The sequence below is a fragment of the Dinoponera quadriceps genome, unplaced genomic scaffold (assembly GCF_001313825.1).
Source record: "Dinoponera quadriceps isolate SergipeBrazil2010 unplaced genomic scaffold, ASM131382v1 scaffold3676, whole genome shotgun sequence".
NCBI classification, from domain to species: domain Eukaryota; kingdom Metazoa; phylum Arthropoda; class Insecta; order Hymenoptera; family Formicidae; genus Dinoponera; species Dinoponera quadriceps.
This window is the reverse complement of record NW_014559267.1, coordinates 563,319-585,129: the sequence shown is the minus strand read 5'-3', so window position 1 is coordinate 585,129 and position 21,811 is coordinate 563,319. Positions and strand designations below refer to the sequence as shown.

Below are 21,811 nucleotides of genomic sequence, written 5' to 3'. Positions count from 1 at the left end.
AAAATATATATAAATATATATATGTATAATTATATATATGTATAATTTTTTTTAGTATAAAACGTATTTTTATAAAATTCTTTCGACTTTATTTATATAATAAAACAATTGGTATTGCAACACATTTGAAATAAAAAACTACAATTATATATATTATATATAGACATAAAGTTAAATATTTAAAAAATATATAATATTACAATAACATTAAATATCATTAAATAATATTATTTTTTAAATATTATTAGAAGTGGGCATATAACTACCCATTAATATTCCAGAAATATTACTTAATATTACGCGCTTATAGGGTATCACTATTATCATTGAACCCGTCGTCGCTAATGATGTGTGTGTGTGTGTGTGTGTGTGTGTGTGTGTGTGTATTGTGTGTGGTACAAAATTTAGTCTTCGCAGCGCAATGTAGTCTCCTCATTGTTTGTGTGGAGTGGCGAGAAGAAAGGTAAAATTCAATAGAAGAGATGGAAGTACACGAATCAAATCGTCGATACAGTTTAATCAATTCTCTCTCTCTCTCTCTCTCTCTCTCTCTCTCTCTCTCTCTCTCTCTCTCTTCCTCTTTTTCGCGGTACATGTACAAAAAGATAAAAACAATGTCACGTAGAAACGGAATGAAATCGTCAATCGTTACAGACGCAACGGAGCATGCGAATTCGTGTAAATGCGTCGATTAAATGCTCGGACGAACATCGCCATGATAAGTGACGTATGAAATATAAAAAAAATAAAACAATAAAAAGAAACCGTCACTCAGTCCCATCCAATGTAAACGACCCTATTGAAGAAAACCAGGTAGGAACACAGACTTCTGTATATCACCAGGTTACTAACTGCTGCGAAATATATAGCTCCGAAAAATATGTACAAAATCCTACGCATGCGTCGTATAAGTAGTATGACAGTAATGTGACGATTCTGTCTGATTGATTGTAAGCATCGGCCATATTATCCCACCCAGCAAAATATATCTGATGATACAATCAGATGATAGTATCTTAATGTCTGCAATTTTAACTTGTATCCAAGATATATTATTTTCAGATATTTTCAGATATTCAGGAAATATGCGCAGGACATCATTACTCGATATCACGTTTTTTTTTTCTTTGAAAAAGATATCTCCGCAACATTCTCATACAACTATAGCCGATATTGAAATCTCATAGATATCTTCGTGATATCTGAAAAGTATCTATAAGATTTCACATTGACAATCAGATTTCCCAGATGTCTGTGATATATTTTGCTGTGTCGGTTCTATATCTTTTCCATTATATCTTCCATTTATATCTTCATCACTTCTCTTCTATACTACTCTTCACTTACGTCACGTATGTACAGATGCTTATTTCTCGTATATAATACATACTTTTCGGGATCCATTCTTTTTATACAATATACAAGAAAGCTAGCAGTCCAGTAACACATAGAAGTTTGTTAATGGGAACCCATATAAGGAATTTACGTGAGAAATCCACACGGAGTCCCATGGTTGCTCCCAGAGGTTTAGATAAAAAATACCGGGCCTGGGTGACAATTCACATGGACTCCCATACATGGATTTTCGCACTGCGAAAATTCCTATGTGGATATCGAGTATCCTTCATATGGATTCAGATAAGTGCCCTTGGAAATTCCTGTGGGAATCCACAGAAAATCTTCAATAGAGGAGTCCCCGAGTGAAACCGAGACCAAGCTCGTCCCGGGCGCTCTCGCGCTGAAAGCGTCATTCCATCCTCATCGCTCGTTACATTACCGAAGGACAGGAACGATGCTTCGCAGGACGAAAGCGTTTCAGAGCTTAGCCTGCCTTATTGCACCAGCCGTGTTTATAACTTCGTCTTTCGTTCGTTAGGCTAAGTAAAAATGACGGAGCACGACCAACGACAAGCTCGAGTGTTGCTCACCGGTGAGAATCACCGGCGATTATTAATCAGCGGATTCCCCGATCGTGCGACGAGAGTCGCGGCAAGAGTGGAGTTAGAGATAACGAATCTTCGTGAGAGAGCGTTCGCTCGGCCGATTCCGGACGATTATCGCGCGACTTGTCGAGGCGTTCGCCTCGCGCGATCGAAATACGATTCGCGCTTCTGGAAAGGAAGAATGAGAGAACAAAACACGTCGACGGGAAAGGAAATGCTGATTTGGCACAATATCCTAACGCGACAGTCGCGCGAGGACGAACACGCTGTCCGCGTTACCTCTGACCACCCAGACAGCACAGATCTCCTAGGAACGTCCTGAAGATGTCCCGATGTCCTGAAGACGTCCACGGGATGTCCGTGGGATGTCGTGCGCTGTTTGGGTGAACCGAATCCGCACCGTCTGCGATTGCGTTATCTCTCTGTTCGGCTCGATCAATTTGCTTCTTTAGAATATGAACCTTGCACGCACGCACGCACACGCACACACACACACATGTGTCCGCTACAAACGGAACGCGCGAAATAGTGAATTCTCTGTCGAACATACCGATTGTATCGTCCCTTCCGCGAGGGGAAATGTTGTTGTCCCCCTAGTCTAGCGTCCAATTTTGCGCCCAGATGGGAAAACAATATTTCCCCTTTTGCAAAACGATTCATTGCTGGTCGGCGCGCGCACACACACACACACACACACACACACACACACACACACACACACACACACACAGAGCATCACGTATACTCCCATTGGGTCAGGACAAAAATACAGCTTATTTACAGCTTAAGTCGAAGCGGTTGTACTTCTTCGAGTTCAATCACGTGTTCAGTAACGTTAATGTATGGTTTGTTTTTTTTCTTTTTTCCCTTAATAACTCTTATGGCATTTGACAAGCTTTCACCTGCCGCGCGCGTTAAAAATTACGAATTGCGATTATCGCTTTCTCTCTCTCTCTCTTGTTGCCGTCTGGCGTCTGTCGAGTACCTGAGAAAAGGATAAATTGCAAGGTAGAATGTAAGACGAATGAGATTCATGATTCGCGGAAAAATGCGCAGTCGAAACCAGACGGGCCACGTCGACAGGGCTGCTCCGGGCTTGCGAGAGCCGTGACTTTTGACGTTTTCCCGAACGCCCCTCTCGAATTTCTGACGAGACGACGAGTCTACCTGTTATTCTACCGTACCACACAAAAAAAAATTCCTCTGGATTCATAATTTCCCGGTGGAGGCAGCGGATGAAAGCTTCTTCGAACATGCACGAGGCCAGTTTCGTTCGCACGACCGACGCCGCGCGTCGCGTCGTCGCGCAAATTATTCGAGGAAAACGATGGACTCGCGTCTCTAAACCGCCTATATATATATACACAACATTTTACACCGTGTTTCTTTTTTTCTTTTAATTTAAATCGAGGTGGAACTCAAAGGCTTGGCCGAGCAATTACGTCAACGGACGTCCTCCGAGCGCACGTAGGTAGCCTTCCTTATTCACGGCGCCCGAACAGAAAGTCCTTACTTACCGTGATTGACGGACATGGTGAACGCCGGTTGGAGCAGTTCGCTCCTCTCGGCGAGAAGGCGTCCTTTCCTTCTACTCGATAAGGAAAGTCGTATATATGTGTCTATGTATGTGTATGTGTGTGTGTACATATATGTACATCTACTTAGTGTTAAACGCTCTCAGCCGAGTCGCTCCCTCGGTTTAACCGCGCTCAAATTATCCGAATAATTCGATTCGCCGATCAGTCGCGCGCCGACGAACGAGTCTCCTTTCCTCGTAATCGCCGTCCTCGTCGTCGTCGTCCGCACTTCCCCTTCACTCCACCAGAGTTCGAAGACGGAAGGGTCGACCGTTCCGCCGCGTTTTCAAGCGCAGGCAAGATCACAGAAACAACTCTTAAGGCTCACCGTCACGCCCCGGTCGCGATATACACCGCCCCCCCCCTCCCCTCTTCTATCTCTTTCTATCTCTCTCTCTCTCTCTCTCTCTCTCGCTCGCTCGACACAAATTTAACGTGGCGAAAAATTTAATGTCGCTAAATGCAAGTAGAATCCGGGTGCTGGCTGACGGACTTCCTCGTCTTCTTCTGTTCCTTCGTCGTCAGCTCCTGAGACGGCCTGCGTACGGCGCCGAGCGTGACTAGAGCGGAGGCTACAGCTAGACCAGCGCTTTGCCCGGCTGGCGTGTAAGGCTCACCGCCGGTCGGCAATCTGACTAGCAGAGACAGGACCGCCGCTCTGTTACCGCAACAGGGCTCCAACGCGATCGGACTAGGAGCAGTCTGCACGGAGAACGACAATTGTTATTCGATTTCTGCGACACACGCGCGCCTCTCTGCAGCGGACGAAGTGGCAGAAATATGTCCACCATTTACAAATTTAACGGCAATTCGGGGAAAAAGGTGACGAAAGGTGACTCAAGGTGAGTGGATGGTAGGCGCTGAGATTCGTTTGTTTCCTTCGCGAAGAAAGCAGAAAAGCACCGGCGAGGAGAGAGCTTTTTACCTTTTTCTTCTTTCGGCAATTGATCAGATCGGCATCACCGCCGCCTTCCGAGTCTGAACTCTCGACGTCGCGCCTCTCGATCTCAACGAGAACCTGACTGAACGGCCTGCTGGCCATCTGCTCCATCTCTAGGAAGAGTCGTTGTCTTCTCCGATACATGTCGTACTTCTGCTTAATCTTCCAGAGAATGGCGGCCACCAACAGCAGAGCGAGGAAGCACCTGTGCGGTGTCATGTAATCTCTAGTTTACAAGTAAGTACTGGTTGAGGTTCTGCACAACGGAGGAGGCATGGAGAATTCGGAAACAAATAAAGCGTGTGAAGGCCCGAACAGTCCCGTTACTTCCCGAGGGGATTCTCGCTCTTCCTCTCCGCCGGCGAGCGCTCGGGATTTAACGCGACTATTTTTAGGCCCCCGCTTTACTTCGGCCTCGTATCAGCCCAAGTGTTGAGAACCGATGCGGTACTCACGTGCAGAATGTAATGAAAAACTGCTGCAAATTCAGCTTGGAGTACTGCGAGAACGAGATCTGGATCCACAGCGGCGGCTGGAAGTCATACATGTACACGTAGAACGTGGTGAGGGTATTGTTGTCCTCGCCGCCGAAATTGTAGTCCGCCTTGCTGAAGCGGTGCTTGTACATGGTGGTCGTGCAGTTCGCGCCGAGCAGCACCGGCTTCTCCGGGCTGTTCACCTTCTTGATGGTGACGTTCATCTTGGCGAGCACGGAGCACGTGATGGAGAACTCGGCGTCGATGTCGGCCTTCGGTGGCGAATTCTTGAAGTTGATCGCCCGATAGTGACGGTCCTCCTTCTTGCTCAGGTTGAACGTGAACTGGTAGTCGATGGCTAAGTCGTCTAGGAAGAAGGGAAAAATAATGTGGAACGGACGGATAATATTCGACGACAACGCCGACGAGGCCGACGACCAAGAGGCACGATTTCATCGGCCGACTTACAGAAACAAGATCCTTTGTTCGTAGGATCTCCGTGGTAGAGGCCGGACACGTCGCAACGCTCGCAGTGGTCGCCGATGATGCCCTTGGTCGTGCAGAAACATTTGCCGGTCTCACTGGTGCACTGCGTGCCCTGATTGTTGCAGGAGCAAGCTGTAACGATCGCGGCCGTTAATCTTCGACAACTTCGAAGCCTTCCGGAGGACTCGAGTAGACTCCAGATCGTCTCTCCGAGTCTGTTCTTTTTCGAAAAACTTCCTGAACTGGTATATATATATATATTGGTGCGATAAGTCGAGTGAAACGAATACATAGCAGAACCTCTCTGGGGTGAAAGTTTCGGGATGAAAATTCATTGCGGGAAAAGGTCGCTTCAGCTCCGCCCAGGACCGTATATCCAGGGTTCCCTAATTTTGCAGTGATCTCTAATCCTCGCACTGCACGCACACTGGTTCGGGAGGTTCGTCGAAAAAGACCGTTCTACCTCCGGCCATGGTGATCGCAAAGAACGATACTTCGGCAAGACGCGAGTGAGAACGTACGTTGACAGGTCGCTCCGTTGAGCGGACTGCCGTAATAACCGGGGAGACACTTGTCGCAGTGCGGCCCGTAGGTCAAGTTGCCGCACGGCTCGATGCAGACACTGCTGTTTGGAAGACACTTGCTGTGGCCGTTACATTGGCAAGCTGCGGGGATCAAGAAGCGAGAAACGGAAGAAACGGATTAGTACAAGAGAGCGGCGGCGAGTTTGCGTTAACAACGACGACGGCGACATTCGGTGTGCGTGAAGCGCATTCGCGAGGAGGGAGGAGCCGCGATTGGACGGAACGTTCGCTTACTCGGACAATTCGTGAAGTACCAATTATCTCTCGGACACGCGCTGAGGCTCCTGCTGCTGCTGGGGCCGCCGGCCCCGCCAGGCAGGCACTGCCCTTTCCCGGTCTCGGAGCCGTCGTCGCACCAGCCGCAGCCGGGGTCCGCACGGCAGGTCGAGCACGACGAGTAGAAGCTGCACCACTCTCGGCCGGTCTCCGTCGCGCGGCATCGGACGTCTATCGTCGTCCACTCGCGGCACTGCCCGTACGGGAAGCTGGCCGGATACGCGTTCTTGTCCACGCACTTCGCCTCGTTCTGGCACCAGATGCAGTCGGACTCGGTGCAGTTCCGGCACGACGTGTACTCCACGCACGGGTTCCGGCAGTTGTCCATCGTCAGCCGTTGCGCCAGGATCGTGCCGTTCAGCGTTACGCTCACCTGAAACGTTGTTATGTCGCTACTGGCCGACCCGGTAGTGTAAAAGACGAATGTATTCGCCCACCTCTCGGGTCTTCGAGTGCGGCTTGCAACGGTCGGGCCCGTTCGACCAGGACCAGATGCAGCGCGGATTGCTGGAGCACGCGTGGCACGTGTGCAGCTGCAGGCACTCAACGCCGGTGTTGGCGTCGCACTGCTCGAGGTCCTTGATGACGAGCCGGGACGCCGGCGAGTTCGGATGGTCCCGGCACTTCTCGTGCGAACAGCTCTTGCCGCACCACACGCAGTTGTACGAGGTCTGCACGCAGGCGACGCAGTCCATGAAGAGCTTGCAGAGCTCCTCGTGGGACGTCATGCCGCGGGGCGGCATCTCGTCCAGGCATCTCATGTAGATGCCGTCGTGATCGTCGTATTCCTTGTGATTGAGCACGTGCTGCGGTATCTTCGTGATCTGCAGACACCGGCCGTCCCGCTTGTGCCACACGCACTTCACGCCCACCCTGGCGTTCAGGCACTGGTACTGGTTCGTGATGTGCTCGCAATTCCCCGGTGTGTACCTGCGCAAAGTCCCTGTATTCGCGCGCTGTTCACAAGGGTGATACGAACTAACCGTCGATCGACTCAAACCCTCTCCCATTTGTATACCCGCGACCATCAAACATTTTGAAATTAACTTGAATTAAGCACGCAACTTGTCATCTCAGCCCCCCGTTCCTTCATCGTGAATTGAAGCGTGTGTCGAAATTTAATTCCCCGCCCCCAATCCCCTATATTCCTCTATATCTCTTATTCCTCATTCTCTTCCTCACGTCTGTATACCCGAGCCCTTAAGCGCGATAGTGGAAACGTGTTAAGGTGCACCGAGTTGAATCGTACCTCAGCATATCGGACAGCATTTCGCCGTTGAAGCCGCCGAAGATATACATCGACCTCTCGAAGACCGTCGCGCTATGGCCGTACCGTGGCAGGTCGTTCATGTCCCTCGGCATGGTGTACTGATGCCAAGCGTCGCACGTGACGTCGTAGCCGAGCGTGTCGGACGAGTAGCATCGCGCCCCGTGCGAGTGATGCGTGTCGTTGTGCATGTTGCCGCCGAACACCAGCATCAGCCCGCCGGAGACGAAGGCAGCGGTGTGGAAGAATCGCGCGGACGGCGCCGACGTGAGCAGCCGCCACTCGCGGAAGTTCGGGTGGTAGGAGTACAGCCGGCTGGTGAGCACCTGCGTGCTCTGCGACTCCGACACGTAGCCGCCGTACACGTATATGAGATTCGTGAGAGGATCGTAGGCGGAGCTGTGCCCGTAGCCACCTTTCACCGGGAAGCCGATCGTCCGCACGATCTGCCACTCACGCGTACCCAAGTAGTACTCCTGGACGGTGTTTAAGTAACCATACTGGGGCGAATAGCCGAATATCACAACCATCTTCTCCTTCTTGCCGTGGCTCTGCACGAGGGTCGCGGTATGCCCGGCCACCTGTGTGCAAAAACGACCCGTTGAGACGTGATTAAGATCGCTGAGAGTTCGACGAAACACGAGGCAAGCGCATGGAAGTATCTAATCGGAGGGGAAAGTATATGACGAATAAAAATATCGATTCGGTACTAATGAAATATTTCCTTTTCTTCTTCTTGGTTGTGGCAAAGAGCGGTCCGGGTCAAAGCTCCACGGTGCCGTCACACACGTTAACAATAAAAACCGACGGATCAAAGATAAATATTTTTCTATTCTTACGATTCCTTTCCCACAGTATATATCATCGTTGTTCGAAAAACTGGAGAAACACCATTGAGTTTCCAGCAATTAAGAATTGAAGGACAATCGTGACGCGCAAAATCGCGATGAGAGATGACTCGTTGTATTGTCCCTTTCAGAGATCTAAATTGAAACCTCCCGCTGTAACGAAGAATGATATTCCCCGAGGTAAGATAATTGCGGAGCTGAGCCGCCTAGTCACCTTCAGAGGGCCGCATATCGTCTTATTGTGGCAGTTGTCGTGCACGGTGACGTTCTCCCAGACCTTCGCGGACACGTCGAACGCCCAGATTTCATTGGTCACGGTGGAGTTCTGCACAACACCGCCGTACATGAATATCTTGTCGCCGAAGAGCACGCACGAGTGCGCGTAACGCGGCACTGGCGCCTTGCCTTCCACGTGAGGCGTCTCCCAGACGTTGCCGTTGTAATCGTAAACGTAGATCATCTTGGCACGATGAAAGCTCTCGCCGCCGACCACGTACAGCGAGTCCTTCCAGACGATGGAACAGTGACTGGCCGAGCCGTCCGGCAGTAGGTCCTTATACGTAATACTCTCCCAAAACCCACGATCACCCTTTTGACTGCAATCCGCACCTACGAAGATCACGAATCGCCGGCAATTACTTGTCTTGCACATTTTATCGTGGACTCTACGAACAGGACGTCTACTCAAACCCGAAGGAAAAAATTCCCCGTGAATTTAAAAGACGGTGCATGTTTCGAGAAAAGAATTCTGTGCAATAATTCAAGATTCAACAACTGTGGGATTTTAAGTTTTTTTTGCTTCGATCGATTTGATCTACAAGTGCCAAATTAGGGTTAACAGAATAGACGAAAACACCGATAGAAAATAAAAACTCATGGCGAAGGCGTGAAATTTAACAATATCGGGAATGAATATTTTGCAAAATTATCATCAACAATTCGCTGTCAATCCAGACAAGTCGACGGGTGCGAATTAAATCGAATACGTCCTATCTTCCACGCACGTGAATTTTGTTAAACAAATCCATGATGCAATGTTACAGTTGCGATTGTTACCGATACCGCAGCGGTAACAATCGCAAATTCGCGTTAAATTCGATACACGATATCACAATATCCATTCCACGATTACGTAATATCAGATTAATATCATACCAATGGGCATTGAGCTCCCGAAGGTAACAAGCCGCCGAATATTTACGAATTGAGATTGAAGCGTACGGATATATAATTCCCGCGAATTATAACACGCGTGTTCTCGGTACATCTGGACGATAAATATATACCGGTCACTGAGAATTAATTTCTGGGACAATAAAAGCAAAACAAGTAATAATTTCTTGCAAAAGGATAACACACACACACACACACACACACACACACACACACACACACACGCGCGCGCGCGCGTGTAATTTATACATATATATATTACATACATATTACATTCATATATATTATATAATATATATAATATGAATGTAATATATATGTTACATATATGTAACATATATGCAATATATGTGTAACACACACACACACAAAACAAATACGAGAAAATATTTTTTCAATTTCATTTTAACCTTACACTAGTTTTAAAGTGAAATAACTTTTGATCCAGGCTCTGAATTACTGTCAAACTTGATTCTATCGCTTTTAAATGTAACGTAGATCTACTCATTTTCTTCCTATAATTTTTCTAATTATTTTAAGTCACCGGCAATACATTCTCAAAGGTGCCGAGTTATTTATATTCTCGAATAATCCTGCACACGCAGCGATATATATCAGAGAGAGATCGACGTGTCGCTCGTCAAGCATTCGCGAGCTATCGGATCAAGGCCGTCGTCGGAGAATTCGCGCGAAACCGCATAATCCTGTTGTCGACAAGCCGACACAACAAGACACTCGCTCACCTTTGTACCCGTTGAAGCAGTTGCAGTGATGACTCTCGCGATCGCACTCGCCCTGCCCGTGATAATACGAGCAATTATTGGGGCAAACCTGCACGTCGCAGGCTTCGCCGGTCCACGTGGCGTCGCAGGTGCATGTGCCCTCAATGCACACGCCATTTCCGGAGCAGTCGGTGTGGGAATACCTGGTAACAGAACACACGGGCCGTGTATGTTTATACACAAGATACGTTGAACCAATCTTGGCGCGGAACGATAGGTGGCCGGCAGTCACCATGATCGTCATAACGCCGTCGATAGACAAATGTACGCTCTCTCTTGCTCTCAGCGTTGTTTACTCGCTTTTGCTCGCTAGCTCGCTCGCACAATAAACGTCCGTTATGAACGCTCAATCGATATTCCTCCTAATGAGAAAGGACTGTTGATAATAACCGTGATACGCTCTGATTACGCTTTCGGTAATTGAAGAACGGGAATTCCGAGCACGAGAGGCCTCAAGGAGGAGGCTCGTGAAGCTGTCGCAGAAGCCGTTTCTCGGCGGTGGACTCCTCGAGAGAAGAGAATCCGCGGGCAAAAGTATCGCGACAGTATAGTTTTGAAAGCTCGGAGGAAAACCGGGTTTTTTTTTCTAATTCTTCCGCGAATTTCCCGGTTTCTCCATTTTCCTTGCGGCAATAAATGTGACAGGCTTTTTAAATTCAGTCTTAAATACATATTTAAATGCGATAAAACTCTGCACAAAAAAGAGAAGTTAAATTCTTTGTGTACTTTTTTTTAAACACTTAAGTCCAGTTAAGCCTTACTGCAATATGTACATATTTCCAGAATATTGAAATATCCCAGATTCTTTCGTCACGTAAAAACAAATTGTAGAAATAAAGGGAATTTAAATAACAGATTTTTAGGTCGAAAACAGATTAGTCAGTCGACTTATTAGGAATAATATTCAATAATATCTAATCTAAATAAAACATAGAGAGAGAAAGAGAGAGATAAGCTCATGACGGTCATCATCTGTTTTCCCGGGTTCGTGAATAACACGTTTTAGCTTGGTGAACAAACAAAAATTATGGTTGGATAAACATGGGCAAAATTGTGAACAAATGATTCCACTGCAATTTTAATAGAACACTATCTGTTGTTGCGCACATGCCGGTCATTGTCTGTTTTTCTGGCAAACGTGACGACAATAGCTTAAAAATAAAGTCACAGCCCTTCATTTTACGAACATTGTGTCGTCGAAATCTCGTTGTGGCTTCCTATTTTCTTTGGATCTTTCGTTTAATCTTGAAAAAAAGCTAGTTATTAAACACAATTTTTGGCGATCAAACTTTTTTTCTTCGAAAAGGTTCAAAAGTCTAGCAAGAAAAAAATTTTTTTTTTAATTTTTTTTAATTGAGAAAAAATAAAAAGTTTCCAAATAAATGAAGAAAGGTGAGTCGCTCCCATTCCTGTTTTTCTACAACCGAGTTTTTGTCTGCCCCCCCCCCCCCAAACGGACCGCGGAAAATTCAGTTACACACAAAACAGAGTCGTTTTCTCCGCGTGTTAATTACAAAAATCATCGCACCCTCGATCGAACCCAGCAGACGTTTTTTGCACGAATGGTCATGCCCCCTCTTCCCCCACTCTTCCGATTCTCTGACCATAGGTAACGTTTATTAAACGTGACACGGATCAAGCTAAGTACTTCCCGCGCGCAGTGGAAGCTCGATAAAGTTCCTAAGCCGGGAGTGACCCGATTACAAGCTATATTGACGATTGCACTCGCGTCGTTACGCGTTCTCCAGGTTGATATCCCAGGGTTGTTCATCTGGCGGCGCGGAGGCATCGCCGAAATCTCTTTCGTCCCGTCTCGTCCTCCGTTCGGGAGCGATTTATTCTCCCTGGAGGCCGCGTTATTGCTCGCGACGTGTCCACCGCAGAATGTACTTGACTTACATTCGGCATGCCGCGCTCATAAGACACCCGCTGGAAATCCCTTACGCGGCTAGCCAGGCCGACCACGTGTTCTCGGACCGCGTTCCCTCCACTGGCGGAGCCGTTGCGACAGTCGTTCGTTCGTTCGCGACGGCTTTTAAGGTCAGTCGATGTCATGGCCCATCAAGTCGCGTCATTAATATGGATAATTCCACAAAACGTCCCGCTTTTTTCTCCTTATCTCGTGAGTGCTGTCCGGTACAAAGGTATCAACCGTCCGTGACGCCACGGTTATTTATCTGTGCTCTCTGTGTATGTATGTGTGTGTGTGCCTTCGGACCACCACCAGATTAAAATATCCTCAGGTGTCGCATTGTTGTGCCCATGTTTTACGTTAAACGGAGAAAAAGGTTCCTTTGGATCATTAGTTAAATACGTTTAACTTGGATTTATTTAGTACAAACAACGTAACTCAATGTCAAACATCATTTTTTGTTCAAACGAAAATACTGTTATTTCGTTTAATTAAGAATAAATCGTGTTGTGCTTGGTAGAAAAAAATAGTATTATCCATAGGAAATAATATTTCGTTCTCAGTAAAAAAAATTATTATACATTGTTGTTCTAAAAAAACGAGGAAATTCCTTGATACTTTTATGTAACACAGTGTTACTTCTCTCGAATAATTTATTGCTCGTGACACGCACTGCAATGTTTGGATATAAATACAAGAGAGATGCGTTATTTGACGTAAAGAGAGATATTTTATTGCTTGAGAAACCGAACAAACCCGTCTGTCGAATAAAACGATCCTTCGTTTGCTCTCATTTCAAGAGACAAGTTTGTTTCGATCAGAGAAATTTTATTAGATATCCAAAGAAGTCCTTTTACCGTGTAACGAAGACGAGTGTTGGAAGAATGCGCGTACGGTATTCACGTCGAGAACGTTCTGCTCCGTCGTCGGGAAGAACGTGGTCCGATTTTACTTAAGTGATTTTCTCAACGGAAATCGATCGAGCCGAAACGATATCTTTACCGTGCTCGATGAAGCGGAAGACGGAAGAGAGAGAGAGAGAGAGAGAGAGAAAAAGAAAGTGGCGGAAAGAGAGAGAGGGGTAGACCGCGGGCGGCGCACTCACCTGCTCGGACAAGCATTGATTTTATATGTAATGTTGAAGCCGCTCATGTTGTACGCGACATCGGAGTAAAAGTGTAGCAACGCGCTGCCGGATCGCGCTATTACTTCCGGCACGCGGCGTATGTGATAACCGTCCTTGTGCATCAGCCCGGAGAAGACGGCGAGCAACGGCGACTCGATGCTGTCACCGTCGTAGATGTATAGGTGGTCCCAGCCGCATTCCGTCGCGAACTGCTCCACGTGCATGCGTATCTTGGACTTGGACTCGCTCGTGATCAGCCAGGAGCACTTCACGTCCGTCGTATAGTTGCCGAAGCCGTCGTGGATGCTCCCGCTATTCTCCAATAATCTGCCGGAAGGACAAAACACGTTTCTCGGTTTAGGGCAAACTGAAGGAAATCCCACGAAAATTACAGCCATTTTCGGCAACTCACGCCTATATCTTCTTCCGGTTCTAACCAGAAAAATTGTAGCGGCGATACGCACGTGAAATTGTTATCATTAATCTTATGGTAACGTTAAATAAAAAAAAGATTCTCATATAATTCTTTCACTTATGCGCAGAAATGATGTTTAATAAACAAGTTAAATGCTTTCACGCGAAATTAAAGTTACAAGTACCGACAGATATTTTCTCAGTGCGGTACGCGTGTGTGTAGCAAAAAAGGTGCTGCTGTCATATCAATAGGATTGGTCAACAGCGCCGTAATTGATCTTTAATCTCCTTGACTCAACAGCAATATCACTGTTGGAATTATTGAAACAATGTATGTATGTGATACGATAATATTGATACTGAATCGAGAATATTTACTCCAATTACGACGCTGTCGATCAATTTGTAAGTTGAACACTTTGATTCGATCTGATTTTTCACTCGTATATAAAATTATAATTTTGAGAGCTCGAAAAAAATCGGGTTTCCCCATTTTTCCGCGGATTTCTCTGCCCCAAGGAAGAAGAGATAGAAAATATAGAAGAAAAATTCGTTTAGAAAAATTCACAAATATTCGATTAAAATCACGTTCATTTTTTCTGTAGGAAAGATAAGAAACTCGGAAAAATAAGAAAAAAAATCGGTTTTCCTCCTAGTTTTCAAGATTGTAGAAAAAACAGCTCGATTAGTACAACCAAAAATATTCTATTGCCTGAGGGCCAGACGAATACTTGATTGTAGGAACAGAAATATTCCTATAAGAGGTTTCTACTCGGCCAATCGCTTTCAGCTGTCTCAACCAAGCTTTAATGCAGATGAATGTTTACACGAATGTTCCCAGTGGCGTTAACAGAGATATCGTTTCTTGTCATCGAGTTTTCAACTAGTTCGTATTCAATTACAGGAATTAAAGTTTTCTCGCGTGGAGAGAATTCTCCGTCCCGAATGGTCGAGTGATTAGTTTCACTCAAAAATAGTAAATTTGATGCGTTCCACCCCTCACGGAAACAAATTCACTTCAATCAATTGAAATATTCACTCGGAATTTAATTATAAGCTCGAGTGAAACATTCACTCTCGCGATTTCGAGTAGCGATATTTTTAGTGTCGCTTCAAATGAAAATACTGCCACTTTTCATTTGTTTCGAACGAGGCTCCACTCCAAGAAACTTCGAGAGCAATTCTATTGATATAACAACATACTTTTCCTGTATATACTCCCCATTTTCTAGTAAAAAAAACGAATCTCGTTGGTATCCAACCACGAGGTAGAAAATTTGTGTCTAAAATTTGCGTCGTTACTAATCAGTAATGTAACGTTCACTTATCCTAGTGATTAGATAATACTAGATAAATAAGTTAGCTGATGGTCAAACAAACGAAATTACATTTATAAGATGAAAAATTACAATTAGTTGCCAGACAATGAGGTAATGCTCACTTCTGTTTTTCTCTTTTATGGAATAAGGTATCCACAATTTTGATTCGTTGCCTCATTTTTAAATGTCAACGGAGTGTATACAATAGCTAAATTATATGTTTTAGATTAGACAGCGTTATCTGTTTTAACACGGTAAAAAAATTTGGCGTTAAATCTGACGCATTTTACGTGTCTCGAACAGATTAAACAAAGTTACCAAAGTTTTGTGTCAATTTAATACAAGGTGAATATATTAAAAGGTACAAACAAATATGTAAAAGATTAACACAAAATTAATATCCATAATACGCATAATCTCGCTTAGCAGACGAATCGGTCGGCGAACGTTACCTCCCAGTCTTCGTCGACGCGAGTTCGAGCCGAGAACGAACGCCTGTTGCGTCCGCCGCTCGCGACCGCGCTCTCTCCATCCTCGACTCGCGCGTACTGTCGGGAACTCTCGCGTGCGATTGGAATTACCGTTAATACAATTAATGACACCTCCAGGCGCGAACGACTCGGCTTAATTACGAGTCCGGACGAACGATCGCTCGCTCGCATGCATACACAAGTCGACGTGTACACCTCGGGCGGATGCGTCAGATGCGTGACACGGAAGAGCGAGATCAACGGGTCATCGCCGATCAGATAGAGAGAGAGAGAGAGCTTCGGCTAACATCATTAATTGCTTCCTATTTTTTTCAACGACCGCTCGCAAGCCGATAATAACGGCGGAGGCGCGTGGCCGGAAGCCGACGGAATGGAAAACGCTCGGCGTCCTTGGCGGTTCCCGGTTCGGCCAGCCGAGAGAAAGTGCAGTGCTGCATCTTAACGCAGCCGGCCGGCGCAGCCACCTGCATTTCCGTGACGAATACGCGACATCGACATTGGCGCGCGCGCCTCAAATAGATTGAGAGAAAAATATCGTCGCTGAGATTATAGCAATTTTTTCGGTGCTAACTGTAACTCCTTGTTGCAACTACAGTATAGCAATAGCATATTAATAACCTTATAAATTTTTTAGATACATGAGGTGTGTGTGTGTGTGTGTGCGAAAAACGCGCTTGTTTCCTATTTCTATTGATGACAGCTTGTAGGAAAAAATAGACTGAAGGTCTATATGCGAAGTAATAAAGTGTAATTTAACATTCTAAAATGTTTCGCGACTTCGAGAATCCCTGAATTAGGATGAATAAACGTTCCAGTGACGGTGGAATACATTGGAGTCACCCTTCAATTTCGAGTGAAATTGTTCACTCGACGATCCCGAGTGGAAGATTCTGACCTTGCATGAGTAAGAAATCACTTGAATCGAAGTGATTCGATGGTCATTCTGATTTCCAATTCAAATTTCGCTTCAAGAAACGTATAGAGTACGAAGCTTGCTCGAAGTCAATTCTAATTTCTCGATCGTCAATGATATTTCGAAATATCACAGAGAGAGAGAGAGAGAGATGACGCGACGGAGATCACCGCAAAGGGTTTATTAATTCCCCTGACCATATAATTCTTTCATTACGGCCAGGTTCCACTTGACGCTCGTAACGATCGTGAACATCATTCTATCTTTGTTCCTCCTGAATGTTGGACAGAAACGGAACGATGCTCGCGATCGTTACGAGCGTTAAGTGGGACATGGCCTATATATTATGATTATAATCAAATATGAGACACTTTATTATAGATTATTCTCAATATGAAGAGTTCGCTCGATATCAATTTTAACATTTCAACTGTCAACTGGAGATCCCGAAATATCAGAGGTAGACGGGAAGGACTTCGCGAAGAGGCGAAGTTAAATGTCAAAATATTACACTGCGATAAGAACATGGTTCCTAATGACATGTTCACAGGTGCTTCGCTGAAACAACGAAGAACCACGTCGATAGAGCGTGTCCTGCTTTGTCCTTTCTTACCGGAGATATCAGGCGTGCTAAGAGGCGCTCGAATGATCCTGAAACGCGAATATTATAATCGCGAGTACCCCGTGGGTAATCTTAACAAAAGTAACACGACCGGGTGGAAAATATAAGAAAATTTCATCGGGAGAGACGGCGCGCGCGCATGTGAAAAAATATCGATATGTCGCGAGGGATAATGACGCGCCGGCGGCACATCTACGCTTTAATAAGAGGGAGACGCGCGCCGGCCGCGCCTTCAACGCCGCAAACGCCGAAGAGAGAGGAAAAGAGAACGCGGCGTGGAATAATAATATGCTGTGCAAAAAGATCGGCGAAAAATCGCGGAGGCGTCTCAGCTATTATGAATTGTCACAGGCGCGCGCGCGCACGACGATACTACGCCGATACTATAAACCATTACGCAGCCGCAGCCGCATATTTACGTTGCACAACGATACACGTGATAATATTATACGCGCGATTCTCATCATTAGCTCTGTAATCTTATCCCTCGGCTATTTTATCACAAACAATTTTGCGTTACGTAAATGAGTGTTGGGTGTGCGCGCGAAAGAGAGAGAGAGAGAGAGTCGCCCTTTCCTGCGCGGCGAATTAAATCAAAGGCAACGGTGATTACAATCGCGCGCGTCGTGGAAGACAAAATTGTCTCCTAATTGTCGGGGATTAAAAAGAATTTTCGGAATTTCGGAGACGCCATTTCACGCAGATAACAACACGGGATTCGCGCATCTAGGGAAAAAAGTTCCTTTAGATTTAGTATTTCTATTTGTTCGACTAAAAGCAGTTGCAGCCGCGCGCGCGCGGCATCCCAGGTAGAAGAAATTTTTAAGCGATCGTTTCAAAGATATTTATTAAAGATATCTATAAAAAAAATCCCTTTTATAGATGCCTTTAAGATATCTCAAATATTTGAAAACCTTCTCTCTAGCGTTCCACGGTGAAACATAGCGCGGTTAATCGCTCAATTTCTTTCGACAGGCGTGTCGCGGGGAAAACTCGGAGACTACTCGCCGCCCGGTCTCGGATTGGAAATTTCGAAGTAACGGCGAACGCACGAACACGGCACCGGTAGAAACGGCGAGAGATTTACCGCACCTTCGTCGGGAGCGGATTACGCAGCGCGCGTATCGCAACTGTGTTGCGGTTGCAATACGTTGCTGCTGGGACGCGCATCGGTATGAATCGGCCCTACCCGACTCTTCTGTGTTGCCTATACATTACGGTGTCTACATAATAACTAGAAAATTCCACGTGACCCTACCGTCTAATTGGCCTGCTCATATATACAGATTGCAAAAGTCGGAGAAGCCGAAGTTTCGTGCGATTAAATCTGTTTTATTACTAAATAGAATGTCTTTTTATTCACTTAAGATATGTTTACAACACGTATAAATTATCCTGTACTTTATTCCTTGTTCCTTATTCCTTTTATCGCGTCTGAGCGTCAAAGCTCGGAAAAGCCACGGTGGAGGTGCGGTGTAGCAGTCGGCAAATGATAGCCCGTGCAACGCGAGGTTGATTAATCGCGAGGGCGAGACGCGCTTTCAGACACGTTAGACAGTTCTAGGCGCTCGCAAAATGATATATTTCAGATTCTTATCGGGTGTCGGCGGCTCGGTTATCATCGGTATGATGCATGACCGCGCGAAATTACGCGCTTCGCAAGCGCGCGAAACGGCCAGAAGAACGGCTTTGAGTCTCGGCTGGCGCTGTTCCTCGCGGATGTGGAATCACGTTTCTCCATGAATCGACGGATGAGTCACGGACGTCAAGTTCGACGACCGACCGGTTATGACAGATTCTTTTCTTATTCAAGGCGACGCGACGCACGAGGGACTCGACGCGATTTTCAGCGATATTTCGCGAATCCGAGCGTATCTTCGGATGCACTCGCTGCGGGAACGCCGTCCTTGCAATTGCGCAATTACAAAATTGCGCATCGGTGTCAACAACTCGTTATCTCCGGCTCGAGCACTCATGCGGAAGAACGGCACGTGGCACAATAGACATTCACTACGAAATCATTGAAACTGTGTAATTACACGGAAGAGAAAAATGCCGTTGTTGTCAAGCTGACAGTGTCGGTCAACAGTGTCGTAATTGCAGCCAAATTTTCCTGATTCGGAATAACAATGTTACTGAAACTAACGCTCGAATCATTAGAACAACATATGCTACGTTATCGGTTCCACGGTTTGCTATTGAATGCAGATTTATTCGACTTCATCATTTTGTTTCGAAGCTAAATCCATTGTCCAAACTCTGTTCGTACTCAAAGGACTCGAGTTCTATTTAAATAACGGTACTTTTATCGTACTCGGCACGAATCAAGAGGAAAATAAATGTACGAAAGAGGAAGAATTGCAAGAGTGATGTGAGTTCTTTTTCGGACTCAAAATCAATTCCAAGATCGCTACCCGCAGTGGTTGAATTTGCGATGCGAATATTCAACACTGCAGGGGAGAAGATTTGCATTATTCTACGAGTTTTGCCAAGAATACCGATTAATCCGGCGAAAAATCGCGTCTCTTTCCGTCGCGACTATCACGCCATCGTAATTAATGAGTTAGGGGGAACCGACGATTAGATATAGAAAATACTGCGATAGCGGAGAGAGTTATTAATATCGGTTACATCGGTCATTATTAATATATCCTTGCGGCGGCTCGGAGGAGAATGCGATTTAATAGAAATGTAATAAAGGTTCGATCGTGCGCGCGCCGTTGCGCCGATTTGAGGTGAATCCGCGAGATGACTAATTCAACGTCGTCGTCGTCGTCGTTTGTCGTCATTCAGCCGAACATTTCTCGATATCCTGTGCGATCACGCGATCATTCCATGATCGGATTAAGACCCCGTCCGAGAGCGCCGCATTTAGGTGTGTATTTCCAATCTCGCATTGCACCAGATTAAAATAAGACGATTAAACCTGGAAACGGACCATTCAGGAATAATGTGTTGCCATGGGACACACTTCGGGTAATTTTACCGTGAGATGCGCCACGGACTTCTCTACTTGCACACGACGACGACAAATCCGGCCGAGGAAGCTGTCGCGAGCGAAAACCCGAAAAACATGGTTGAAAGGAAAAGGGGGGACGGACCAGGTAGAAAGGAATGAATTATATATAAGCGAACTCGCAGGTATACAGGAGATAGGATTTATAGACTGACTGAGTCTTTCTGATCTGAAGATATCTGGTATTTATAACTCTAATCATCATAGCGAAAGAATTACAGTGAGGAGAACCAGTTTTCCAATAAGTCTACAACGTCAGTAAACGTCGGTTATTTTGGAACATCTTGTGGAGTCAGTAATGATAACTTTACATGCATATTGCTATTATTATTTTTGGTAAAACTACAAGAAGGATACAGTTAACGCCGAAAATAACTGTAATTTCTCTCAGTGTAGACTGAAAAAAAATCCCGTTAAAATTATCATCATTTTCGGCCTCGACTATTCATTCTTCTGGTTTTAATTCAAGGAATAGTAGCAAGGTAAGGTATAAGGATAAATATTCGGCGCGTCAAGCATTATTATCTTCCTATATAATTTAACTCACACTAACACCCAGTCTCTCTTCCTTCAGATGCGAAATATACGAGACAGAGGCAAGGGTTCTCGTTCTCAGGAGAGAACGCGTTCTTGACTTAACGAGGGGCGCATTAATGCGTAAACGTGATTGTAAAATGGAACTCTCATCGTGATTTACGGTGAAATATAATTCGATGCCGACTCGAGACCTCGGGACTGATACGAAGTGCAGGACTCCGCGGGGATGTCACGGCTGTTAAATTGCATCCACCTTTGCCCCGATGCTCCTTAACGACTCTGAGCGGAACGTGTCGGAAATGTGCTCAAGAATGGGAGATAAGCTTGAAAGGTGCCTTTTAATGGCGATGGCAAAACATTGGATTTATATTCGAGGGTGTAGGAAGGAAACATATGAAGTAACAGAAAATTGTGCACGTCGGTTACGTCAAGTTCGACGGCAAGTCACGCGACGCGGAGCGCCTCTATCGTGAGCGATTAAATTTCATGCGATGTCGGATTTCGCAATTACGAGAAAAAATCTAATAACTCTTTAAGCTCGTTCCGGCATCTCGAAATTAAGAAGACAAGTTTGCGCGCGCGCACATGCGCGCAGAAGGTACTTCACCGTCTAACGAGTTTGTTCATCCCACTTTGTGACGCTTTCTGTATTTAAATCGAGACGAAGATACACACTCGCTCCGGTGGGATCGAGCGGGTCGGAGAAGAAGCTACGAATGCGCGGGAGTGCAGCTGTGCAGGAAGAAAATAAAAAGGAAAAGAAAACAGAAGAAGACGAGGCGGACCTAATGAGACGTTTTCTTCGAAGAAATTCTCGTAATTAGAATTTTCTGTCGCTGACGTCAACGAGTCAACAGTTTACCGTAAACGCAACAACGTAATAAAACAAAGCCATTAGTCTGAAGAACGGCCTCGGCGCTCGACCGTTCGCTCATCGTTCAATTTCAAACGCCATTTGGCAATTTCCTACGTTTACGCTTCGCGCCGGGATCATCTTGAAATAAAATTTTATTAGACACACATCTCGATCTCTCGCATCGCTCGCCGGCCAAGAACGGTCTGCCCGTGCAAGAAAGAAAACTGATAATAATAGATTACGATCTGATTAT

The 21,811-nt window shown here is 45.8% G+C and overlaps 1 protein-coding gene across 3 annotated transcripts in view; it reads right to left on the bottom strand.

The window, feature by feature from the left end:
- Positions 1–500: 500 nt before the first annotated feature.
- LOC106750285 (attractin) overlaps positions 501–21,811 on the bottom strand; it is a 38,196-nt gene continuing 16,885 nt past the window's right edge. The window contains exons 2-12 of one of the 3 annotated variants that reach the window (XM_014630518.1): positions 13,370–13,717; positions 10,314–10,495; positions 8,612–9,006; positions 7,532–8,130; positions 6,720–7,212; positions 6,241–6,655; positions 5,944–6,087; positions 5,405–5,554; positions 4,916–5,303; positions 4,446–4,686; positions 501–4,222 (exon numbers count right to left, since the gene is read on the bottom strand). In XM_014630518.1, coding sequence (XP_014486004.1) covers positions 3,977–4,222; positions 4,446–4,686; positions 4,916–5,303; positions 5,405–5,554; positions 5,944–6,087; positions 6,241–6,655; positions 6,720–7,212; positions 7,532–8,130; positions 8,612–9,006; positions 10,314–10,495; positions 13,370–13,717 — 3,601 coding nt within the window. In that variant the 3' untranslated portion in view covers positions 501–3,976. The remainder of the gene's footprint in view (positions 4,223–4,445; positions 4,687–4,915; positions 5,304–5,404; positions 5,555–5,943; positions 6,088–6,240; positions 6,656–6,719; positions 7,213–7,531; positions 8,131–8,611; positions 9,007–10,313; positions 10,496–13,369; positions 13,718–21,811) is intronic. The other 2 variants (XM_014630519.1, XM_014630520.1) reach the window with 2 other exon arrangements.